The sequence below is a fragment of the Trachemys scripta genome, chromosome 3 (genome assembly GCF_013100865.1).
Source record: "Trachemys scripta elegans isolate TJP31775 chromosome 3, CAS_Tse_1.0, whole genome shotgun sequence".
NCBI lineage: Eukaryota > Metazoa > Chordata > Testudines > Emydidae > Trachemys > Trachemys scripta.
This window is the reverse complement of record NC_048300.1, coordinates 54,903,838-54,922,814: the sequence shown is the minus strand read 5'-3', so window position 1 is coordinate 54,922,814 and position 18,977 is coordinate 54,903,838. Positions and strand designations below refer to the sequence as shown.

The 18,977-nt window shown below is 37.8% G+C and overlaps 1 protein-coding gene across 1 annotated transcript in view; it reads left to right on the top strand.

Annotated features, from left to right (window-relative positions):
* Positions 1–18,977, top strand: part of BABAM2 (BRISC and BRCA1 A complex member 2) — a 324,027-nt gene that overhangs the window by 102,524 nt on the left and 202,526 nt on the right. The window contains exons 5-6 of the mRNA XM_034764779.1: positions 4,760–4,954; positions 13,102–13,176. Of these exons, the coding sequence (XP_034620670.1) occupies positions 4,760–4,954; positions 13,102–13,176 (270 nt within the window). The remainder of the gene's footprint in view (positions 1–4,759; positions 4,955–13,101; positions 13,177–18,977) is intronic.

Sequence of the window (18,977 nt, the reverse complement as noted above, 5' to 3'; positions counted from 1 at the left end):
GATTAAAACCTCGGGAGGGCCGGATGTGGCCTCCAGGCCGTAGTTTGCCCATCCCTGTTTTAGGTGTAACCAGACCTCACTCACAGTAAAATCCTGGTGAAGACATGTTTTCATGTGAATTAGCAGGTTGTATTAAAACTAACAAGTGAAGAACACACCCTTTTTTTTCCCCCCTAGTGAAGACAGCCTGGATGTTTTGGGTTTGTTTTCTCTTGATGTTTTAGGATTGCTAAACTGAACTGGGATTTCGCTTTTGATCCCTGAACTGGTTGGTGTGCAAAGCATCAGCTGTTACAGGTGGCTGATTTCAATTACCTTACACGCAACATTTTATTTATTTATGACTTAGCCCTGAATTCCTTCTGTAAACAAATTGCAGCATGTGCAGGCAGGAAGAAAGATATGAATTCATGTTGTATAAAACTTACATGAAATCACAAAGAAAAAATTAGGAATTAATAACCTAAATCATCACAGTGTCAACTGAAACATTATTTGACAGCATGACCTATAGGTTTCTGCAGAGTCTTAGGCCTTGTCTAAACAAACAATTTTATGGGAAGCTGGGGTGTAAATCTAACCTGAACTAGCATGTTACGGACTAAGCGTTTGTTTGGACCCTGCACTAAAAATTCCCTGTGGGCTTTGAAGTAGGAGTAGATTAAAGCACACTAGGGAAGTTTTAGTGCACGGCTTGAGGGTCCACAGAGCACTTAATGTGTGGCAGTCTAGTGCAGGGTAGGGTCACACCCAAACTTGCCCTGAACTAAGTGTTCATGTAGACAAGCCTTAAATCCAAACCCCCTTTCATTAACATCTCTTCTGAAGGCTCATAATACATTCAGGAACCTGGATAATTAAGTAAATTACTTTTTTATTTCATTCCTTTCTCTTAAAAAATGTACAGGCAATTTTTTCTCTCAGATACACAGAGACAACACTCCCACTGACTTCAGTGAGAGCTATATGTGTATTTTCAGAGGAAAGGTCTGACCCGTTGTAACTTAATTTGTTACTCTTCTTTGTGATTTAGTTGTAGTGATTATCATATGTTTTATAATCGCTAACTAAAATAGAACTTGATGACTCTTAACATTTTTAAATGGTTTATTTTAACTTTTTCTCTACCCAAAGCTGAAAAATGGCAGCAGAGTGCTTACATTGCCTTTGGATTATTGTAAAATAAAAGAAGGACTATTTTAAAGAAGGTACTATCTGAAACACTTAAGGAACAGCTAAACATGTATTTTTACATATTATTGAGATTGGATGAGGATAAGATGATTGAAAAGTTAAGTGTTCTCAGTTATCTGCCGTGTTACTGGTTTTAATATCTAGCTAGTTTTTGAATGAAAGACATATTAACCTAGAAGCCCTGCAATGACATAATTTCTTTTGAATTCCTGTAATTGATATGCCATGGGTGGCAAGATAGTCTAAAAACTTTGTTCTGATGTGATATTGTTGAATTCCTCGTTGACAAGGGCAATTGTCATTCTGTAGTTCTATACAGAACAGATGACAATGAGCTTCCTCTTGCTGCTTTCTTGTTTTCTGGTACAATGTTGTTTTTTAAAAAAATGCTCAGTTACAATTAGGCCAGTTATTAAAATATCATCGGTCATTTCCTTTGACAACATGTTGTCGTTGATGTAACACAATAAAATTTGATGGAAAGGTTATTCCTATTTCTCTGGCTGCTATCAGTACATACGAGCATATTACATTCTTCAGCTTTCTGGAAATGCTCTGTTTGACTAGGTGCTGGGAACAGGAAGTCTGAGGTTATTAGTATGTTTGCTTGGTTTCAGACTGTATGATGCAAGCTCTGTTTCCTAGAAGACACTGTGTACTGAATAGTATTTTGTAGACTATTTTATTAAATCGACTAAACTTAAATGAACTCAGGTTGATAAGAAATTATTGTCAGTTCTGAGGGTTTTCCTAATCACTTCTGTGGTATCTATCTTAAGTACTTATGTGGCTGTCATGACTATAGGATCTGTGCACCTCACAAACTTGTATGTATTTATCTTCACAACAGTCTGTGAGATAAGGCAGTACTATTATCCCCATTTTACAGATAGTGAGTCTGTGTCTCAGTATCCAAAGTGGTTTTCCCAAGGTCACACAGGAAGTTCGTGGCAAAGCAGGAAATTGTATCCCAGTCTTTGGAGTCACAGGCTAGCAACTAGCCACTGGACCATTCTTCATCCCAGGATCACAAGTCAGCACTCAGCTGTAACAGTTTTCTAGGCAATTGCCGTGTGTGTGTGTGTAAGAGAGAGAGAGAGAAAAATAGAGGTATCGTAGGTCATCTGGCTCTTTAGCATAGTCATGGTTCTGAAGTCAGGGCATCTTTTTAGACGAGAGGTATTACAAAACTATCAGTCCCTGGCCTGTTTCAAATACACACTTTGGATTTACCTATTCCCTTAAGCACTCTGTTCACCTGACTTGTGTCTGTTCAGGCAAGAATGGGGTCTATATTTTTGAAGCATGAGACCAGCCTTCCAAAATTCAGTTCACCCACTCTATTTTTAAATGGGTGATTGATACATAGTCATTATTTTATTTTTATTTTTCTGATAATGAGTGGTGAGTAGATATTGCAGCATTGCCAACCCCAGGCATTCAAAAATCATGAGTCATGCCCCAAACAGTCAAGATAGTGGCTTAAAAGTAATGAGATTTTTTTAAAAAAATGCATTCTTTTGATTGCCTTGTGGATTTTGAGCTGTTAGAGTATGCATGATTCATATTTTCAGGCTGTTCTCCCAGCCATGATTTCTAGAAAAGTTGTAGTAAAAGCTGAGATTCTCACAAAAATCCTCCAGGATTTGGGGCTTGAAGAAAATGCCAAATATCATGAAACTTGAAATAAAATCATAAGAGTTGATAACATTGATTTTATGCCTATGTTGGTAAACTTCATGACAGTTTTGCAAAGAAAGGATCTTGATGTTTTACACATACACAATATCTCTCCCGCTGACAGATTGTAGTTGTGTTTTACTTTGGATCATAACATTCAAAACTGGGGAAATATCTTTTTAATAATTTGATATTTAAATCTATTCCTGGATAAATGATGAAGTGGCCCAAAGAGAAAAATACTTGTAGAGAGAAAAAGAAAAGTGAAGTTGACATAAACACTGATCCATTCAATTCCTATAAAAGTAGTCTGAGGATGTGTACTATAAGCTTACAATTTTCAGTTACAAGAAATATGATAAGTCCCATTTTTAATAATCCGAAACAAATGGTCACATCCTTCTGCAAGATATGTATCATTAGTACATTTTGCTTGAAATAGTGTTCATATAGGACTGTGAGCTCATGCCTGGATAGCCATACAAGTGTCCTATCTCCATTCCCAGAATGACAGCATAGAGATTTGACACAGCTGGTTTTTATTTTACAAGTCAGAACTCTGGATCCTTTCCCTTGTTTAGCCTCTCCATATTTTTTATTTTGATTTAATTCATTTTATGAAAATCTGGGTTAAAAAAATAAATGTTGGCATATATTTGAATACAAAACGGTCACTTGCTGTTAATTTTTTTTAGAAAACAAAGCCTTTTCTATCTTTTTCTATCTTTTGAAATGTTACATATTAAAAAAAAAAAATGGTTCCGCTTTAGAATGTTCAGACATGTCAATGTGTTTTTATTCACACATGCAGATTGTATACAATTTAAATATCCATTATAAGTAGTTAATATTTCCATGTCAAAAGTAATTGTAGGTTCTTTAGATGGTTTGAGTAGAGATGCCTAAATTGAAGGGGCAAAGAGGGGACTGATATTATTTATTATTTTATTAGTTAGATTTAAAAGTTGACACCTGTTCCAGGCTCTAGGCACCATAACATAATTAATGATACAATGAATACAGTTAAATTAAATCTAACATGTATTAGTTATCCCATTGTAAAAACTTAGTAGACACAAGGTAAATTAAGTGAAGTCATCCGCAGCTGAGTGTATAGTGTTGACCTTTCTTAGTTACTTTGTGATAAAAACTGCACTAGGATTTTTCAGCGGGATACGTAATGTACATTAGCAATCCTGCTGGGGAACCCCTCCACCCCACACACATTTTTTGCTCTGAGGACATAGCCTTAGCCGAAGTTGAGTGAGAACAGCCATGCTCTGAAATAGTACTTGAGCTGCACAGGGTGATTGGATTAGTTATCACAGAGTGGTCATGTCAGCAACTGACATTTTGTGTTAACTTGAGCTGTAGTCTATGCCCCCTAACAGGCCAGCCAACTCAAGTTTAAAACCAGCAACACACTGAAGTTAAGGGGTTCTGTGTGCGGATGGGACTTGAGTCAAGGGCAACGCTCAGTTTATAACTCTAATTAACTCTGCAGTGACAACAGGCCCATAGGCATTTGGTTGAGGCAACTGGGTAGACGCTTGTTCTGCTCCAGCCCAGACAGTACCTGTTCTGTGGATAAGCAGAGGAATATGATTTTCAAGGCTATTATCAGCTTGGCGTATTCACTGGTGCTAACTTGACTTAGTACTTTTTGATTCAGATTCAATACAGGGCTGCATTTTTCTGAACCAATTCTCATAAACTGTTTAGATCAATTTTTGTTTTGTGAATGGAAATGTCTCAGGTCCTCAGATGTAACAAGACACTATGTTGATGAGGACTTTATAAATACTAATTAGTATGTAGGCAAGAATGCTTATCTCTTTCTACTGCTGTAAACTAGTCTGTGCTTTTGTTCTCCCTTATTCAACAGAATTTAGCCTCCTGGAATCCCTCAAATCCTGAATGTCTCCTGCTTGTTGTGAAAGAGCTCGTCCAGCAGTATCACCAGTTCCAATGCAGCCGATTACGGGAGAGCTCTCGCCTCATGTTTGAATACCAGACTTTACTTGAAGAACCCCAGTATGGAGAAAACATGGAAATTTATGCTGGCAAAAAAAACAACTGGGTAAGCTATTGAGAACACTTCTGATAAGAGCACAATAAATTAATGCTTTTAGAGTTCCTTTCACTATAGTAATTCTAGCTATTACCTTGTAAAATAGAGCTATTTGTGTGATGTGGGCACACATACTATGGGTTTACAGTGGTGAAAAAAACCCTGTTTGTCCCCAACTCACCTCTGCACTCTCCACTCCCTCTTTTGTTCACTGCTTCTATTCCATTGCCTCACTTGAATCTGATTTCCAGGTGAGCAACAGTCTTCAGAGCTGATGGCAGTGCATCTGGTTTACAGATGAACTGGTAAATTTTTTTGTGAGAATCACGTGTTCTGTCCCAGTGAGGCTATGTCTGCACTAGAAGGCTTTTGCTGACATAGTTATTTCAGTTAGGGTATGATGGAATGTGATTTTAGTGACATAGCTGGGCCATCAAAAGCCCTTACCATAGACACAGTTACACTGGCAACAGTGCAATTTTGTCAGTATAGCTCTGGCCCCACTAGCAGTACTTTGCCACTATAGCTCTACCAGCCCTAGTGTAGAAATAGCCTGAATCTCATTGAAGTTTTCTAATTCCACACCTCCAGGGCCTGGTTTTTAGTTTAATTATCTGAACTGCACTATCTGATGGTTGTAGATAGCACAGGGGTATTTGATTATATTATAGTTATAGGGCACTGTCAACCCCTTAACCCCTTTTCTTACATGTCTGACCACCCTCTGAGAACACATAAATGTTAAGAGCTCCACTGTGCTTTTGTAAGTCTCAGTGCTGTATCTGGTCAAACCCCTTATTCAGGAAAAAAAAAATGCTGAAATTAAATGTAGGGAAATCCTTTCACAATTGTTGCTTGGAAAGCATGCTCTAGAAAATTAGCTCCCTGTACCTACAAACACTGCCTAAATATTTTGTGTTGAAATGTGAAAAGCCTTCTTCATATTTTTTGTTTGCAGACGTGCATTCAACCTTTAAAATAGGTTTTGGTAGTACCAAAAGCTGTAGTTTAGATTGTGAAAAACTTCCTATTATGAACCCCTTTTTTTCTAGTATTTCTAAGTTTTGGGCTGAGTCCAACACCCATTGAAGTCAATGAGAGTCTTCCCTTTGATTTCAGTGGCTGATGGTTTTTGAAGGATTTGTCTTTTGAGTTGAAACTCTCTTAGGGGAGGATCTGTTAATGGAGATTCTCTATGTCCTAGTAAGGAGGAGAGGAGGGAAGATGATAATATGCTGGTAGGATCTGATGAGGAACAGTCAAATGAAAAAAAGTCCTATTCAATTACATCATGTAATGGCAGACAGCTAAAAAATGACAAGTTTTTAAAGTGCTTATATACCAGTGCTAGAAGTCTAAATAATAAGATGGGTGAACTAGAGTGTCTCGTATTAAATAAGGATATTGATATAATAGGCATCACAGATACTTGGTGGAATGAGGTTAATCAATGGAACACAGTAATACCAGGGCACAAAATATATCAGAAGGACAGAACAGGTTGTGCTGGTCGGGGTGTGGCACTATATGTGAAAGAAAGCATAGAATCAAATGAATTAAAAATCTTAAATGAACCAAACTGTACCATAGACTCTCTATGGCTAGTAATTCCATGCTCTAGTAATAAGAATATAGCAGTAGGGCTATATTACCAACCACCTGGGATGATGATAGTGACTGTGAAATGCTCAGGGAGATTAGAGAGGCTCTAACAATAAAAAACTCAGTAATAATGGGGGATTTCAACTATATTGACTGGGTACATGTCACCTCAGGATGGGATGCAGAGATAAAGTTTTCTTGACACCTTAAATGACTGCTTATTGAGCAGCTAGTCCTGGAACCCACAAGAGGAGAGGTGTGATGGGTTAGATCACAGAACCCCCCTTGGGAGCTGCCACCCAATGTGCCAAGACTACTTCTGCCCCTGCTTTCCCTGCCAGCTCGGGGCCCCAGCACCCTGTCTTGCTGAGCCAGACACTCCCATCTGCTCCAGCAAAGACCAAGGGTTTGAATTACTTTCCCCAAAACTGCAGGTTTACCTAAAAGCAGCTAACAGAAGTGTTCCTCTCTTTAACACTCAGATGCCCAACTCCCAATGGGGTCTAAACCCAAATAAATCCGTTTTACTCTGTATAAGCTTTATTCAGAGTAAACTCATAAATTGTTCGCCCTCTATAACACTGATAGAGAGGTATGCACAGCTGTTTGCCTCCCCAGGTATACTCTGAGTTAATTAATAAGTAAAAAGTGATTTTATTAAATACAGAAAGTAGGATTTAAGTGGTTCCAAGTAGTAACAGACAGAACAAAGTAAGTCACCAAGCAAAATAAAATAAAATGCACAAATCTATGTCTAATCAAACTGAATACACATAATCTCATCCTCAGAGATGCTTCAGTAAGTTTCTTTCCTCAGAAGGACACCTTCCAGGCCTGGGCACAACTCTTTCCCCTGGTACAGCTCTTGTTCCAGCTCAGGTGGTAGCTAGGGGATTCTTCATGATGGCTCCTCCCGTTTTGTTCTGTTCCATCCCTTTATATATCTTTTGCATAAGGCGGGAATCCTTTGTCCCTCTCTGGGTTCCCACCCTCTCCTTCTTAATGGAAAGACACCAGGTTAAAGATGGATTCCAGTTCAGGTGACATGATCACATATTATTGCAAGACTTCATTGCCCACTTGCTAGCACACATGTATACAGGAAGGCTTACAGGTAAAACACAGCCATCTGCAATCAATTGTCCTGGTTAATGGGAGTCATCAAGATTCCAAACCACCATTAATGGACCACACTTTGCATAATTGCAATAGGCCCTCAGAGTTATATTTCATATTTCTAGTTTCAGATACAAGAGTGGTACATTTATACAAATAGGATGATCACACTCAGTAGATTATAAGCTTTGTAATGATACCTTACAAGAAACCTTTTGCATGAAGCATATTCCAGTTACATTATATTCACTCATTAGCCTATTTTTATAAAATCATATAGACTGCAACGTCACAAGAGGCAATTCTTGATTTAGTCCTAAGTGGAGCACAGGATCTGGTCCAAGAGGTGCAGATAGCTGGAGCACTTGGTAATAGTGACCATAATACAATTAAATTTAACATCCTTGTGGCAGGGAAAACACCACAGCAGTCCAACACTGTAGCATTTAATTTCAGAAAAGGGAACTACACAAAAATGAGAAGGTTAGTTAATCAGAAATTAAAAGGTACAAAAGTGAATCCCTGCAAGCTGCATGGAAACTTTTTAAAGACACCATAGTAGAGGCTCAACTTAAATGTATACCCCAAATTAAAAAACATAGTAAGAGAACCAAAAAGTGCCACCGTGGCTAAAGAACAAAGTAAAAGAAGCAGTGAGAGGCAAAAAGGCATCCTTTAAAAAGTGGAAGTTGTATCCTATTGAGGAAAATAGAAAGGAGCATAAACTCTGGCAAATGAAATGTAAAAATATAAGTGGGAAGGCCAAAAAAGAATTTGAAGGACAGCTAGCCAAAGACTCAAAAAGTAACAGCATTTTTTTTTAAGTACATCAGAAGCAGGAAGCCTGCTAACCAACCAGTGGGGCCACTGGACTATCAAGATGCTAAAGGAGCACTCAAGGATGATAAAGCCATTGCGGAGAAACTAAATGAATTCTTTGCATCGGTCTTCACAGCTGAGGATGTGAGGGAGATTCCCTCCTTTTTAAAAAGGGTTCCAGAGGTGATCCCAGCAATTACAGGCCGGTAAGCTTGACTTCAGTACCAGGCAAACTTGTTGAAACTATAGTAAATAACAAAATTGTCAGACATATAGATGAACATAATTTTTTGGGGAAGAGTCAACATGGTTTTTGTAAAGGGAAATCATGCCTCACCAACCTACTAGAATTATTTGAGGGGGTCAACAAGCATGTGGACAAGGGGGATCCAGTGAATATAGTGTACTTAGATTTTCAGAAAGTCTTTGACAAGGTTCCTCACCAAAGGCTCTTATCAAAAAAGACCTAGATAAGTTCATGGAGGATATGTCCATCAATGGCTATTAGCCAGAATGGACAGGGATGGTGTCCTAGCCTCTGTTTGCCAGAAGCTGGGAATGGGTGATGGGGGATGGATCACTTTGGTGATTATCTGTTCTGTTCATTCCCTCCGGGGCACCTGGTATTGGCCACTGTCGGAAGACAGGATATTGGGCTAGATGACTGACCCAGTATGGCTGTTCTTATGTTCTAACTTTTTTTTTTTTTGTCTCAATTAAAAAAATGTGTTTAAATACATTTTGAAGCAAATCTCTTGAGCATTTTGAGTTGTGAGGGTGGAAACATTAAATTTGTTAAACATTCAATAAATTATGGACACATTTATTATAACTCAGATAAAGATATCTGAATTTTAAAATGTATTTGCTGCTAAAGAGAACATGTAGGAAAATGAAGACCTTACCCCAAGTAGCTTGCAGTGTAGATAGAAACCTTGTATATTTCAAACATAATGTGGGTCATACAAATAAGAAAAACATAGAACACAGATGAGTCTTGAAAAACACTCTTACAGTGTTGTTAACTATGCACAAATCCCAGCACAAGCAGGTGGGCTTAACTTGTCAGGCCCTTAGACATTTATTGTGGAAAGGCCTTTTGGAAGAAATTACCGGTAGTTTTAAGGAGTGCTTTGAGTGTGGCAAAGAAGGTCGCTAGGAGACTTGGGATGTGAAAAGTATTTCTCAATAAGAAGTGCCTGCTATACTAAGTTTGGAGGGAAACTGTTTGAATTATAAAAATGCCCTATGGAATTACTTCGATAGAAATTTTACCAAGTGCATACTTTAATATGTTCTACAGAGAGATCCTCAGTTCACCCCACGCTCTGAGAGAGAGAGAGAGAGAGAGATTGCATGTATGGATATCCCTTCCTACATGGTGTTAAGATTGCTTGTAGTTGTGTACATAGCTTTATCTGCACCTACCTACAAAGACAAACACCATACACCCTTTCATTGAGTACATACTGTATACCTAGCCCCTACATATACATGCACATTCTCATTTACACACCATATATATTATACTTGCATTCAGTAGTTTCACATCTTTATTTTTTTTCTTCTTCCTTTCTTTTTTCTGTTTCTGTCCACTTAAAATTTTTCAAACCCTATGGAAATTGTATGCAAAGAACTCTGGTAGTGCAACATGAAAGTGGCACATAAATGTCAGAAAATGCTGAATTATCACTGAACATTCACTCAATCTTAAATTTGCCCTAGTTGGTTATAGAAAAAGTATATGATTGAGTAATTAGATACCTCTGTAATGCATATGCAAAAATAAGGCAGAGTTAAAATTGAACAAGCATTCACCTGCCTTTCCTTGCTATATCCTGATTTTTGTGTGCTTAATGTTAGATTAATTAAAGTTTTTTTGTTTTTGTTTATGGTTTTTTTTGCATGGGTTATACACTTTTTTGACATAATGCATGAAATATCCTTACTTTATGTCTCAGCGGGGTTAAAATCTTTAGGAAATCAGACCAATGTTTATTTCCTTCTAGAAGAATGAGCTTAGTCTTCTCATAGCCAGGTGGATAAGGCCTCATTTTAAGGAAGCATATGAAACAGAAAGGAAATCCTTCCCATTTCCTTTGCATACACTTGACGCATAAAAAACAGCAATATGTTAGGAAGAGTTTGGCAACTTCTCAGTAGACAACAGTTGCAAAGCAGCCCTCTAGGTTTTACAATTTACATAATCCCAAAGAGAAATTATGGCACACCCTCTTACCAGTTCTTTCTTCCTCACTGATTTAAATGCTACTTCTGAACCATCTACACTATTTTCAGCTCAAGCTCTCACATCTTAAGATCTCTCCAAGTTTGCTAAGAGTAGAAGAAATCAGAAGATGTTGAGAATGAAAGAATCTCTTTCCCTTCCTGATTATGAACAACTCATTTGGCACATTCCAGTTACTCTCACAAACAAAGGCTTTATTTACAGAAATCAGTCTCAAAGTTCTCAGTACGTTTGTTTACCTTTGGACAAATCCTGCACCATTAAAGCCAATGGGAGTAAAATTGAACCCTTTACAAGTAGGATCATTTCATGGCTGCTACCCAGATGTGTGCAGAGGTGGACTGTCCTAATGAGAGGAAATAGGAATCCTTCCTCAGTGAGAGAACCCCATTTTGCAGTTTATCAAACAGCTCATGAGATTTATGGCATCCTCCAAACTCAAATTATAGCTCTGGTACTTCTAGTTTGTCCTGGACCCCATATCATAGTCCAGTGTGAATTTTGATTTGGACAAAACTTCCTTCGCTTATTTCTAATTATTATTAGTTGACAGAGTGAAATTTTCAATATGGATGAATTATGGCCAGACTAATTTGTGGTCTAAATTGGTGAAAAGCTAAAATTTGGTTTCTAGACTACAATAACACCTAGTTTGCATAAATGTCTATTTAAAAGAAGTAATTTACATTGCCATACAGGTTCTGTAGCTCTCTTTATAAAATAAAACATCTACTAGTCTTTTTTTTTTTTTTTTTCCCATTCAGAGACATTATCCCACTTTGGAAATTAATGGCATGAAAAATGTTATTTAACAAGCAAGCACATACCTGAATGATGGGGCAAGAGGAAGACTCTATCCATGTTTTTCTATTTTCCTCCATTAGTATAACTTTAAAATGTTCTAATAGAGTTTTGTCAGAGAAAGCTCTTGTACAGTTGGACGGTAAATGCCCACAGGATTTTTAAGCCATATTTTAAATCCCTGGAAATAGAGATCTATACAGTAGACACCTATTGAAAGAGTAACCTTGTTACATCCCTTTTTTCTCTCAACAAGTCTCTTCAGTTGTGAAAAAGGACATTTCGTCTTTTATGTGATTATTCTGTTGCAAGGAAAAATTATTCTTTTTATCTGATACCATAGTACTTTCACTGTATTTTGGGGGCTTTATTTTCACTGTAGCAGAAAGTGTTGATGAGATTGGCGCGGCTGCAGTCTCTTTAGTTATTAGTGGTAATTATGCCAGTTCTTCCCAGTAACATTCAGGCAGTCACTATATTAAATAAGTGTACCAGCAAAATACATATAATGAATTTCCCATTTAAAAAAAAAATTAGAGATGTGTGCATGGCATGCTAATTTCCGATGCATCTAAATGCTGTACTGGAACACACAAATAGCCAGATTTGCAAAAGTGGGGCCTGATTTTCAAAAAACATGCTTAGTTTCCACTATGACACCTAAACAAAGGGGCAAAATTTTCTCCTCATTCTCAGTGGGAGCTACTGAGTGCTGAGCACTTTTGAAAATCTGAGCAATATATTTAGGTGCCTAAGTGAGAACTGTTGGGTTCTAAACTCTTCAGAAAATCTAGCCCTAAAATTAGATTGTAAACTCTTCAGGGTATTGACTGTCTACCTCTGTGTCTGTACAGTATTCAGTACAGTAGGGCCCTCGTCCTGATTGGGATGTTTAAGTGACATGACAATAGAGAGATTGTGTATTACATTGTATTCTGGATGCAATACAGAATAGTAATTATTTTGCCTATGATTTTTAAAGTAGAGTCCTTTAAAGACATACCTATTTAGCAGTCAGGATGTAGTTTGTGCAACACGTCATTGATGACCTTTATATTTCCCCCTTATTATTGTAATTTGAGTTTTCATGAGGTATTTACATTCATGGGAATAATTTATGCTACTAGATGTAATCCATTTGTTAAAACACTTAGGATGCACGTTAACTTGTGGCTGCAGAAGCAATGACTTCAACGGTGATGAGTAAAGAGAAGACATACGGCCTGGTTTAATCTAATGTAGGTTCTGATATGGTGCCAGCCATTATGCTCTCTAAGGACCTTCTTACCATTGACTCAGTGGGAGCAATGCCCTGAGAGTCTTGGGATATATTGCCATATTGCTTATTGTGAAAGCTGTAAATAAATGTTTTTTGTTTTTTTTTTTCCATTTTCAACAGTTACCATTGAAAGCTGTTGCTTAACTCTTCCTCCCTCAGTTGCTAGAAGATACTGCCTTGCTAAATATTTCAGTCTGAATAGGTTCAGCTTGTGACCCTGTCTGCTGTAGATAATAGAGAGTGAGATCACTTTAGCTGTAGGTCTCATTATTTTTGTTCCTTTCTCCTCAGACTGGTGAATTCTCAGCTCGCTTCCTTTTAAAGTTACCAGTGGATTTCAGCAATATTCCCACATACCTTCTCAAGGTAAAATAAATGACTGTATTGACAGTGCTCATTTTGTGAGAAAGTTTGGACTAGTGAGATGTTCCCAGTAATAATTTTATTTTGAATTTCAGAAATTTAGCTAAGAAGCTGAAAATCAGACCTTTCAAAATTTTTGGTTGGTGGGCTGGAGAAGTGTCAGTAGAGTTACTTTGTATTCCTGATTAAATTGTCCTTGCAAATGTGTAACAATGAAAGGAGTTTTCTTCCAAATGAAAAAAAAATCAGTTTTTTCCCCAAAGTTTTACCCATCAGGATGGGGAGGGAGGGGAGTATCCACCTGGATTAATTGACTAACAAAACTAACACACTGATTGATTAGATTCCATTTTAAAGACTATGCAGGAGCCTAGGATTCACTAAGTCCATTTTATTATTGTGCTTATTCTGACCCTACATCCCTTCTTCCTACTCACATAAAACTGCAGCCAATTGTGATATAATGATAACGTGGTATTATCACCAACATCAGAAAAGCAATGCAAGAATTAATTCAAATATAACCTTTAAATCTGCGCAGCTGTCAGGATGGAATGGATGGTGATTTTTGCCTAATAAGTAACGGTTTGCTGTAGCTGTTTTTCGTCATCCCTGTTCTTTGTGGTTTAGGTGCCAATAAGAGCTGTGCTGTGTGCACGTGTACTACATGCAAAAAATGAGCTTTCTCTGTAGAGTAGAGTATTTAAATAAGGGCTTGAGGCATTGAAAGTGCAGGCACTATTTATGAGAGATTTTTATGTGATTAACTCAAGAAAATACATGCACTGTACTTTTCCTGAGTCAAGTGTGTGCTTCATTAAACCTTCATCTTCAATTTACAGTCGACTAACTCTTCGTTACGCACCCTGGGTTATACAACCCAAGCAGGGATGGTGTCTGGCACAATACAGCAGATCCCCTGGACCTAGCCTTATTGCAAAAAATACATATAGTAAAACAAAATGAAGAACTTGAAAAATGAGTATGAAGTAGAGTAAATTTAGGTCTACAAATTACTTTTCTATTCCAGAACAGCAATATGTTTACCTCGGCACCCCTGTGCTTGTATCATTCAGTTGTCTCAGTTAGGCATCTATTTAAGATCATGTGAATATGTATTTAGTAATAGTTATAAGCAGTTTATTAAAGCAATAAAATACAATTTTGGCATAAATATTATCTTTATTTTGGTAAAAGGATATTTTTTCCCTTTTGTGTTTTTTCTCCTTTTTCTCCAAAGTGTATATGATAAATACAACTTCATTATGTATGACACTTTCTATACAGGACAGAATTCAAAGAACTTTACAGAGCTTTAAATATTATTGGTCTGAGAGGTCCCCTCCACTTCCAGAAATGGAGGGGACCCAGATCTGAAACTTCTACTTTGGGTTGGGGACAGAACAGAAGGCCTTTGGACAGATGGATATGGTTTCTGCAGATTTCTAGTAATCCATGGGATTGGGGGGACAAAATGCTGGCCAGTTCTGTGAGATAGAAGGGGGGAGAAAACCTACAAACTCTGAGACAATTCTAAATAAACTCTCTGTGTGAACTAGTAGAGCTTAATTTCCCCAAATTGGCTTTTCCCAAGTAGAGGTCAATTTGTGTAATTAGAATTAAATAGTAGCAGAAGAGGACAGAGAAATTAAGAGGTTATAGTGAAGGTCCCCAAAAATGTAGTTCTTCTTCGAGTGCTTGCTCATATCCATTCCATTAGGTGTGAAATATGATATATAATTCTGTTCCGTAAATAGCTCTCTGGTGCTTCAGTAAATTTACTGTGTGGCAGATTGCACTTCTTGGTGACCTTATAAGCAACATTAAAGGCAGTTGCTTTCAAATCTCAGGTGAAAACAACAAGAGAGTGGAGTGCACATAAAGTAGAAAAATAGAAGAATGCTATTTCAGATGTAAGAATTTGTAGAAAAGAAGGCTCTTACACTTTCAGTAGAATGTTATACAGATTGAGAGAAGACTAATGATTAAATAAGTGGAGTAGAGACAGATAGGATCCATAAAAGTAGAGTTGAACAAGCCCAAAGAGGGTGTTAGAGTGAGGAGAGAAGTTTTCCACTCAATCCTGAAATGAATGAGGAGCTTCTGGAGATACTGGAAGAAAGGATGTTTTGGTGCTAGTACTAAGAATAAATATTTATTAGATAAAGCTATGCTGGGTTATTGTGTGACAATCTGGAGTGTGTTCTAACGTTGGGAATGCTTATTATTCATTTGAAAAACAATAGAAACGTAGGACTAGAAGGGACCTTTATAGGGCCTCTAGTCCAGTCCCCTGCACTGAGGGAGGACTAAGTATTATCTAGACCATCCCTGACAGGTGTTTGTCTAACCTGTTCTTAAAAACCTCAAATGGTGGAGATTCCACCACCTCCTTAGGTAATTTGTTCTAGTTCTTAACTACCATTACAGTTAGGAAGCTTTTTCCTGGTATCTAACCTAAATCTCTCTTGCTGCAATTTAAGCCCATTACTTCTTGTCCTGTCCTCAGTGGATAAGGAGAACAATTTATCACTCTTCTCTTTATAACAGTCTTTTACGTGCTTGACAGTTATCATGTCCCCCCTCAGTGTTCTCTTCTCCAGACTAAACAAACCGAATTTTTTCAGTCTTTTCTCCTAGATCATGTTTTCTAGACCTTTAATTTTTTGGAATTTCTCCAATTTTTCCCACATCTTTCCTGGAGCATGGAGCCCATCATTGATGCTTTGCAAGAACGATATGTGTTTTACATTCAGTACCACATTCATCATTACTTTGGCAGTTTTTAGAAAGTGCATTGTTAATTGAATGAGCCCAGTCACCTCCAAAGGGTTCTGAGTTCATTTATGTTCACTGTGTCCACGTACTCTAGACTTCCTCTGTTGGTTAAGTGTCTGCTACTCCCCCTCATTCTCTCTGTTTACAAAACTGCTTCAGATGTGAATCATCCTACCAAGGTCTTGCAGAATTTTTTGGAGGAGAATATGAATAGTGGTTAATCCATTTCTCAAAAAATCTAGAGCTTGATTGGTATATAATATTCCTAGACAAGTAGCTGATCTATTGCTCAGCCATGTTAGAGCTTAGACGTTTCTCTATGCTGCAAGTGAATGCTAAGGGGAAAGAGTCTAAAGGTACCATCTTCCCATTCCATGCAAGCAGCAGGACAGGATCTCTTCATGGGATATTCCCATGTGCTCTGAACTGGGGACTGCATACTGCAAGTAAAAGGACACAATTTGCTAACTTAAAAACATGTCCCACTCTCTGTTTGTCCAAGCATGCATGCTTAGTGAATAGCATGTATTAGCTAGTGACTTGTGCTGCTCTTTGCCTGTTCCCCATGCCTATACCGTGGAATTCTATCCTTGCAGACAGGATTCCTAGAATGGAAGCTACAGTTGTCAGCCTTCTGATTGATCCTCATCACAGCATGGGCAAAGGAGGGATTAGGTGTTTAGAATTTTACTAGCTTGTCTCTAAATTTATAATGTTTAAAAGTCATGGAATGGTGGCTTCTTTGTGACACTTTCCAGAATCAACTCAGAGTCCTATTTTCTATGTTGTTTGCATTAAACAAATGCTATACATATATTCTCTAAAACAGCGTTTCTCATATGTTTCCACTAGGGCTGTCAATTAATCGCAGTTAACTCACATGATTAACTCAAAAAAATTAATCGTAGTTTTAATCACAATGTTAAACAGTAGAATACCAATTTAAATGTATTAAATATTTGAATGTTTTTCTACATTTTCCTATGTATTATATTCTGTGTTGTAATTGAAATCAAACTGTATATTATTTTTGATTATATATATATATTTGCAGTGTAAAAATGATAAAATAAATAGTATTTTTCAATTCACCTCATACGAGTACTGTAGTGCAATCTCTTTGTTATGAAAGTGCAACTTACAAATGTAGATTTTTTTTGTTACATAACTGCACTCAAAAACAAAACAATGTAAAACTTCAGAACCTACAAGTCCACTCAGTCCTACTTCTCATTCAGCCAATCGCTAAGTTTGTTTACATTTACAGGAGATAATGCTGTCCTCTTCTTATCTACAGTGTCACCAGAAAGCGAGAACAGGTGTTTGCATGGGATTTTTGTAGCCGGCATTGCAAGGTGCTCATGTGCCAGATATGCTAAACATTTGTATGCCCCTTCATGCCTCAGCCACCATTCCCGAGGACATGCTTCCATGCTGATGACACCCGTTAAAAAATGATGTGTTAATTAAATTTGTGACTGAACCCCTTGGGAGAGAATTTTATATCCCCTGCTCTGTTTTACCCGCATTCTGCTATATATTTCATGTTACAGCGGTCTCGGATGATGACCCAGCACATGTTGTTCATTTTAAGAACACTTTCACTGAAGATTAGACAAAACGCAAAGAAGGTACCAATGTGAGATTTCTAAAGATAGCTACAGCATTCGACCCAAGGTTTAAGAATCTGAAATGCCTTCCAAAATCTGCGAGGGATGAAGTGTGGAGCATGCTTTCATATGTCTTAAAAGAGCAACACTCCAATGCGGAAACTAAAGAACCCGAACCACCAAAAAAGAAAATCAACCTTGTGCTGGTGGCATCTGACTCAGATAACACTGCTCTACAGCCAAAATGCTTCTGAAATAAATGTAGTCAAACTTTACTAATTCTGGGTCACTGAGAATGAAAATGATGCTTAAAATTGTTGATTGGCTCTAGTTTTCAAGATATGCTATTGGGTCAGGATATACAACCCTTGACTTGGGAATGGCGGAGGATAAGTGAGTTATAAAGGGTAGGGATCTCAATTTAAACCAGAAATGACTAAAATACATCTTTGATTGGATCTATGAATAAATCTATGACTGTGTTTGGACAGTACTTGCTTTTTAGGCAAAACAATGAATGATGCAATCTGAAGCTGGTATTGCGTCATACATGATATGAATTGCATCATGTTATTCCTAGAAGTCATGGATGATGCAATCATAACGAAGCTTACATCACTCTGCTGAACAAATTACCCTATATCAGCTCTAGAAATCATATAGTGTCATGCTCTCTTATTTCTCAGTGTTTGATTTTGCAAAGGGACACATTTCTGTTTAGGCAAAGTGAGCAGAGATGCCTTGTACTTGTGTGAACAGTGCAGATAACTTCTGCTATGTTTGTGGTGAAGTGACTTTTGCATCACAAAAGCGCAGTATAACCACTATGGTTAAGAAAGCCTATCACCTTTATTTTGGCTGCAAAATTGGAGATCAGGACAAGAGGTGGGCCCCACACATATGCTGCAACACTTGTGCAACAAATCTTTGCCAGTGGTTGAACAGGAAAAGGAAATCGATGCCTTTTGCAGTGCCAACGATTTGGAGAGAGCCAACAGATCATACCAGCAATTGTTACTTCTGCATGGTGCCTCCAGTTGGGAAAGGTGTGTCAAAGAAGAAAAAGTGGACTGTGCATTATCCAAACATTCCATCAGCTATACGCCCAGTACACCATGGAGAAGGACTGCCGGTTCCTGATGCACCAGAATCATTCTCACTTGAGTCAGACGAGGAAGAGGATGAAACTTCTGGTCCTGAACCATCAATGTCACAGGACCCACATTTTCTCCCATCATCCTCCTCCTCTGAACCACACCTCATAACACAAGGTGAACTGAATGACCTTGTCAGGCATTTGGAACTACCCAAGAGTAAGTCAGAGATGTTGGGCTCCAGACTACAGCAGTGGAATCTCCTGGCACGTGATGTTAGGGTTTTCATGTTCCATGACCGTCAAAAGGATATTGTCCCATT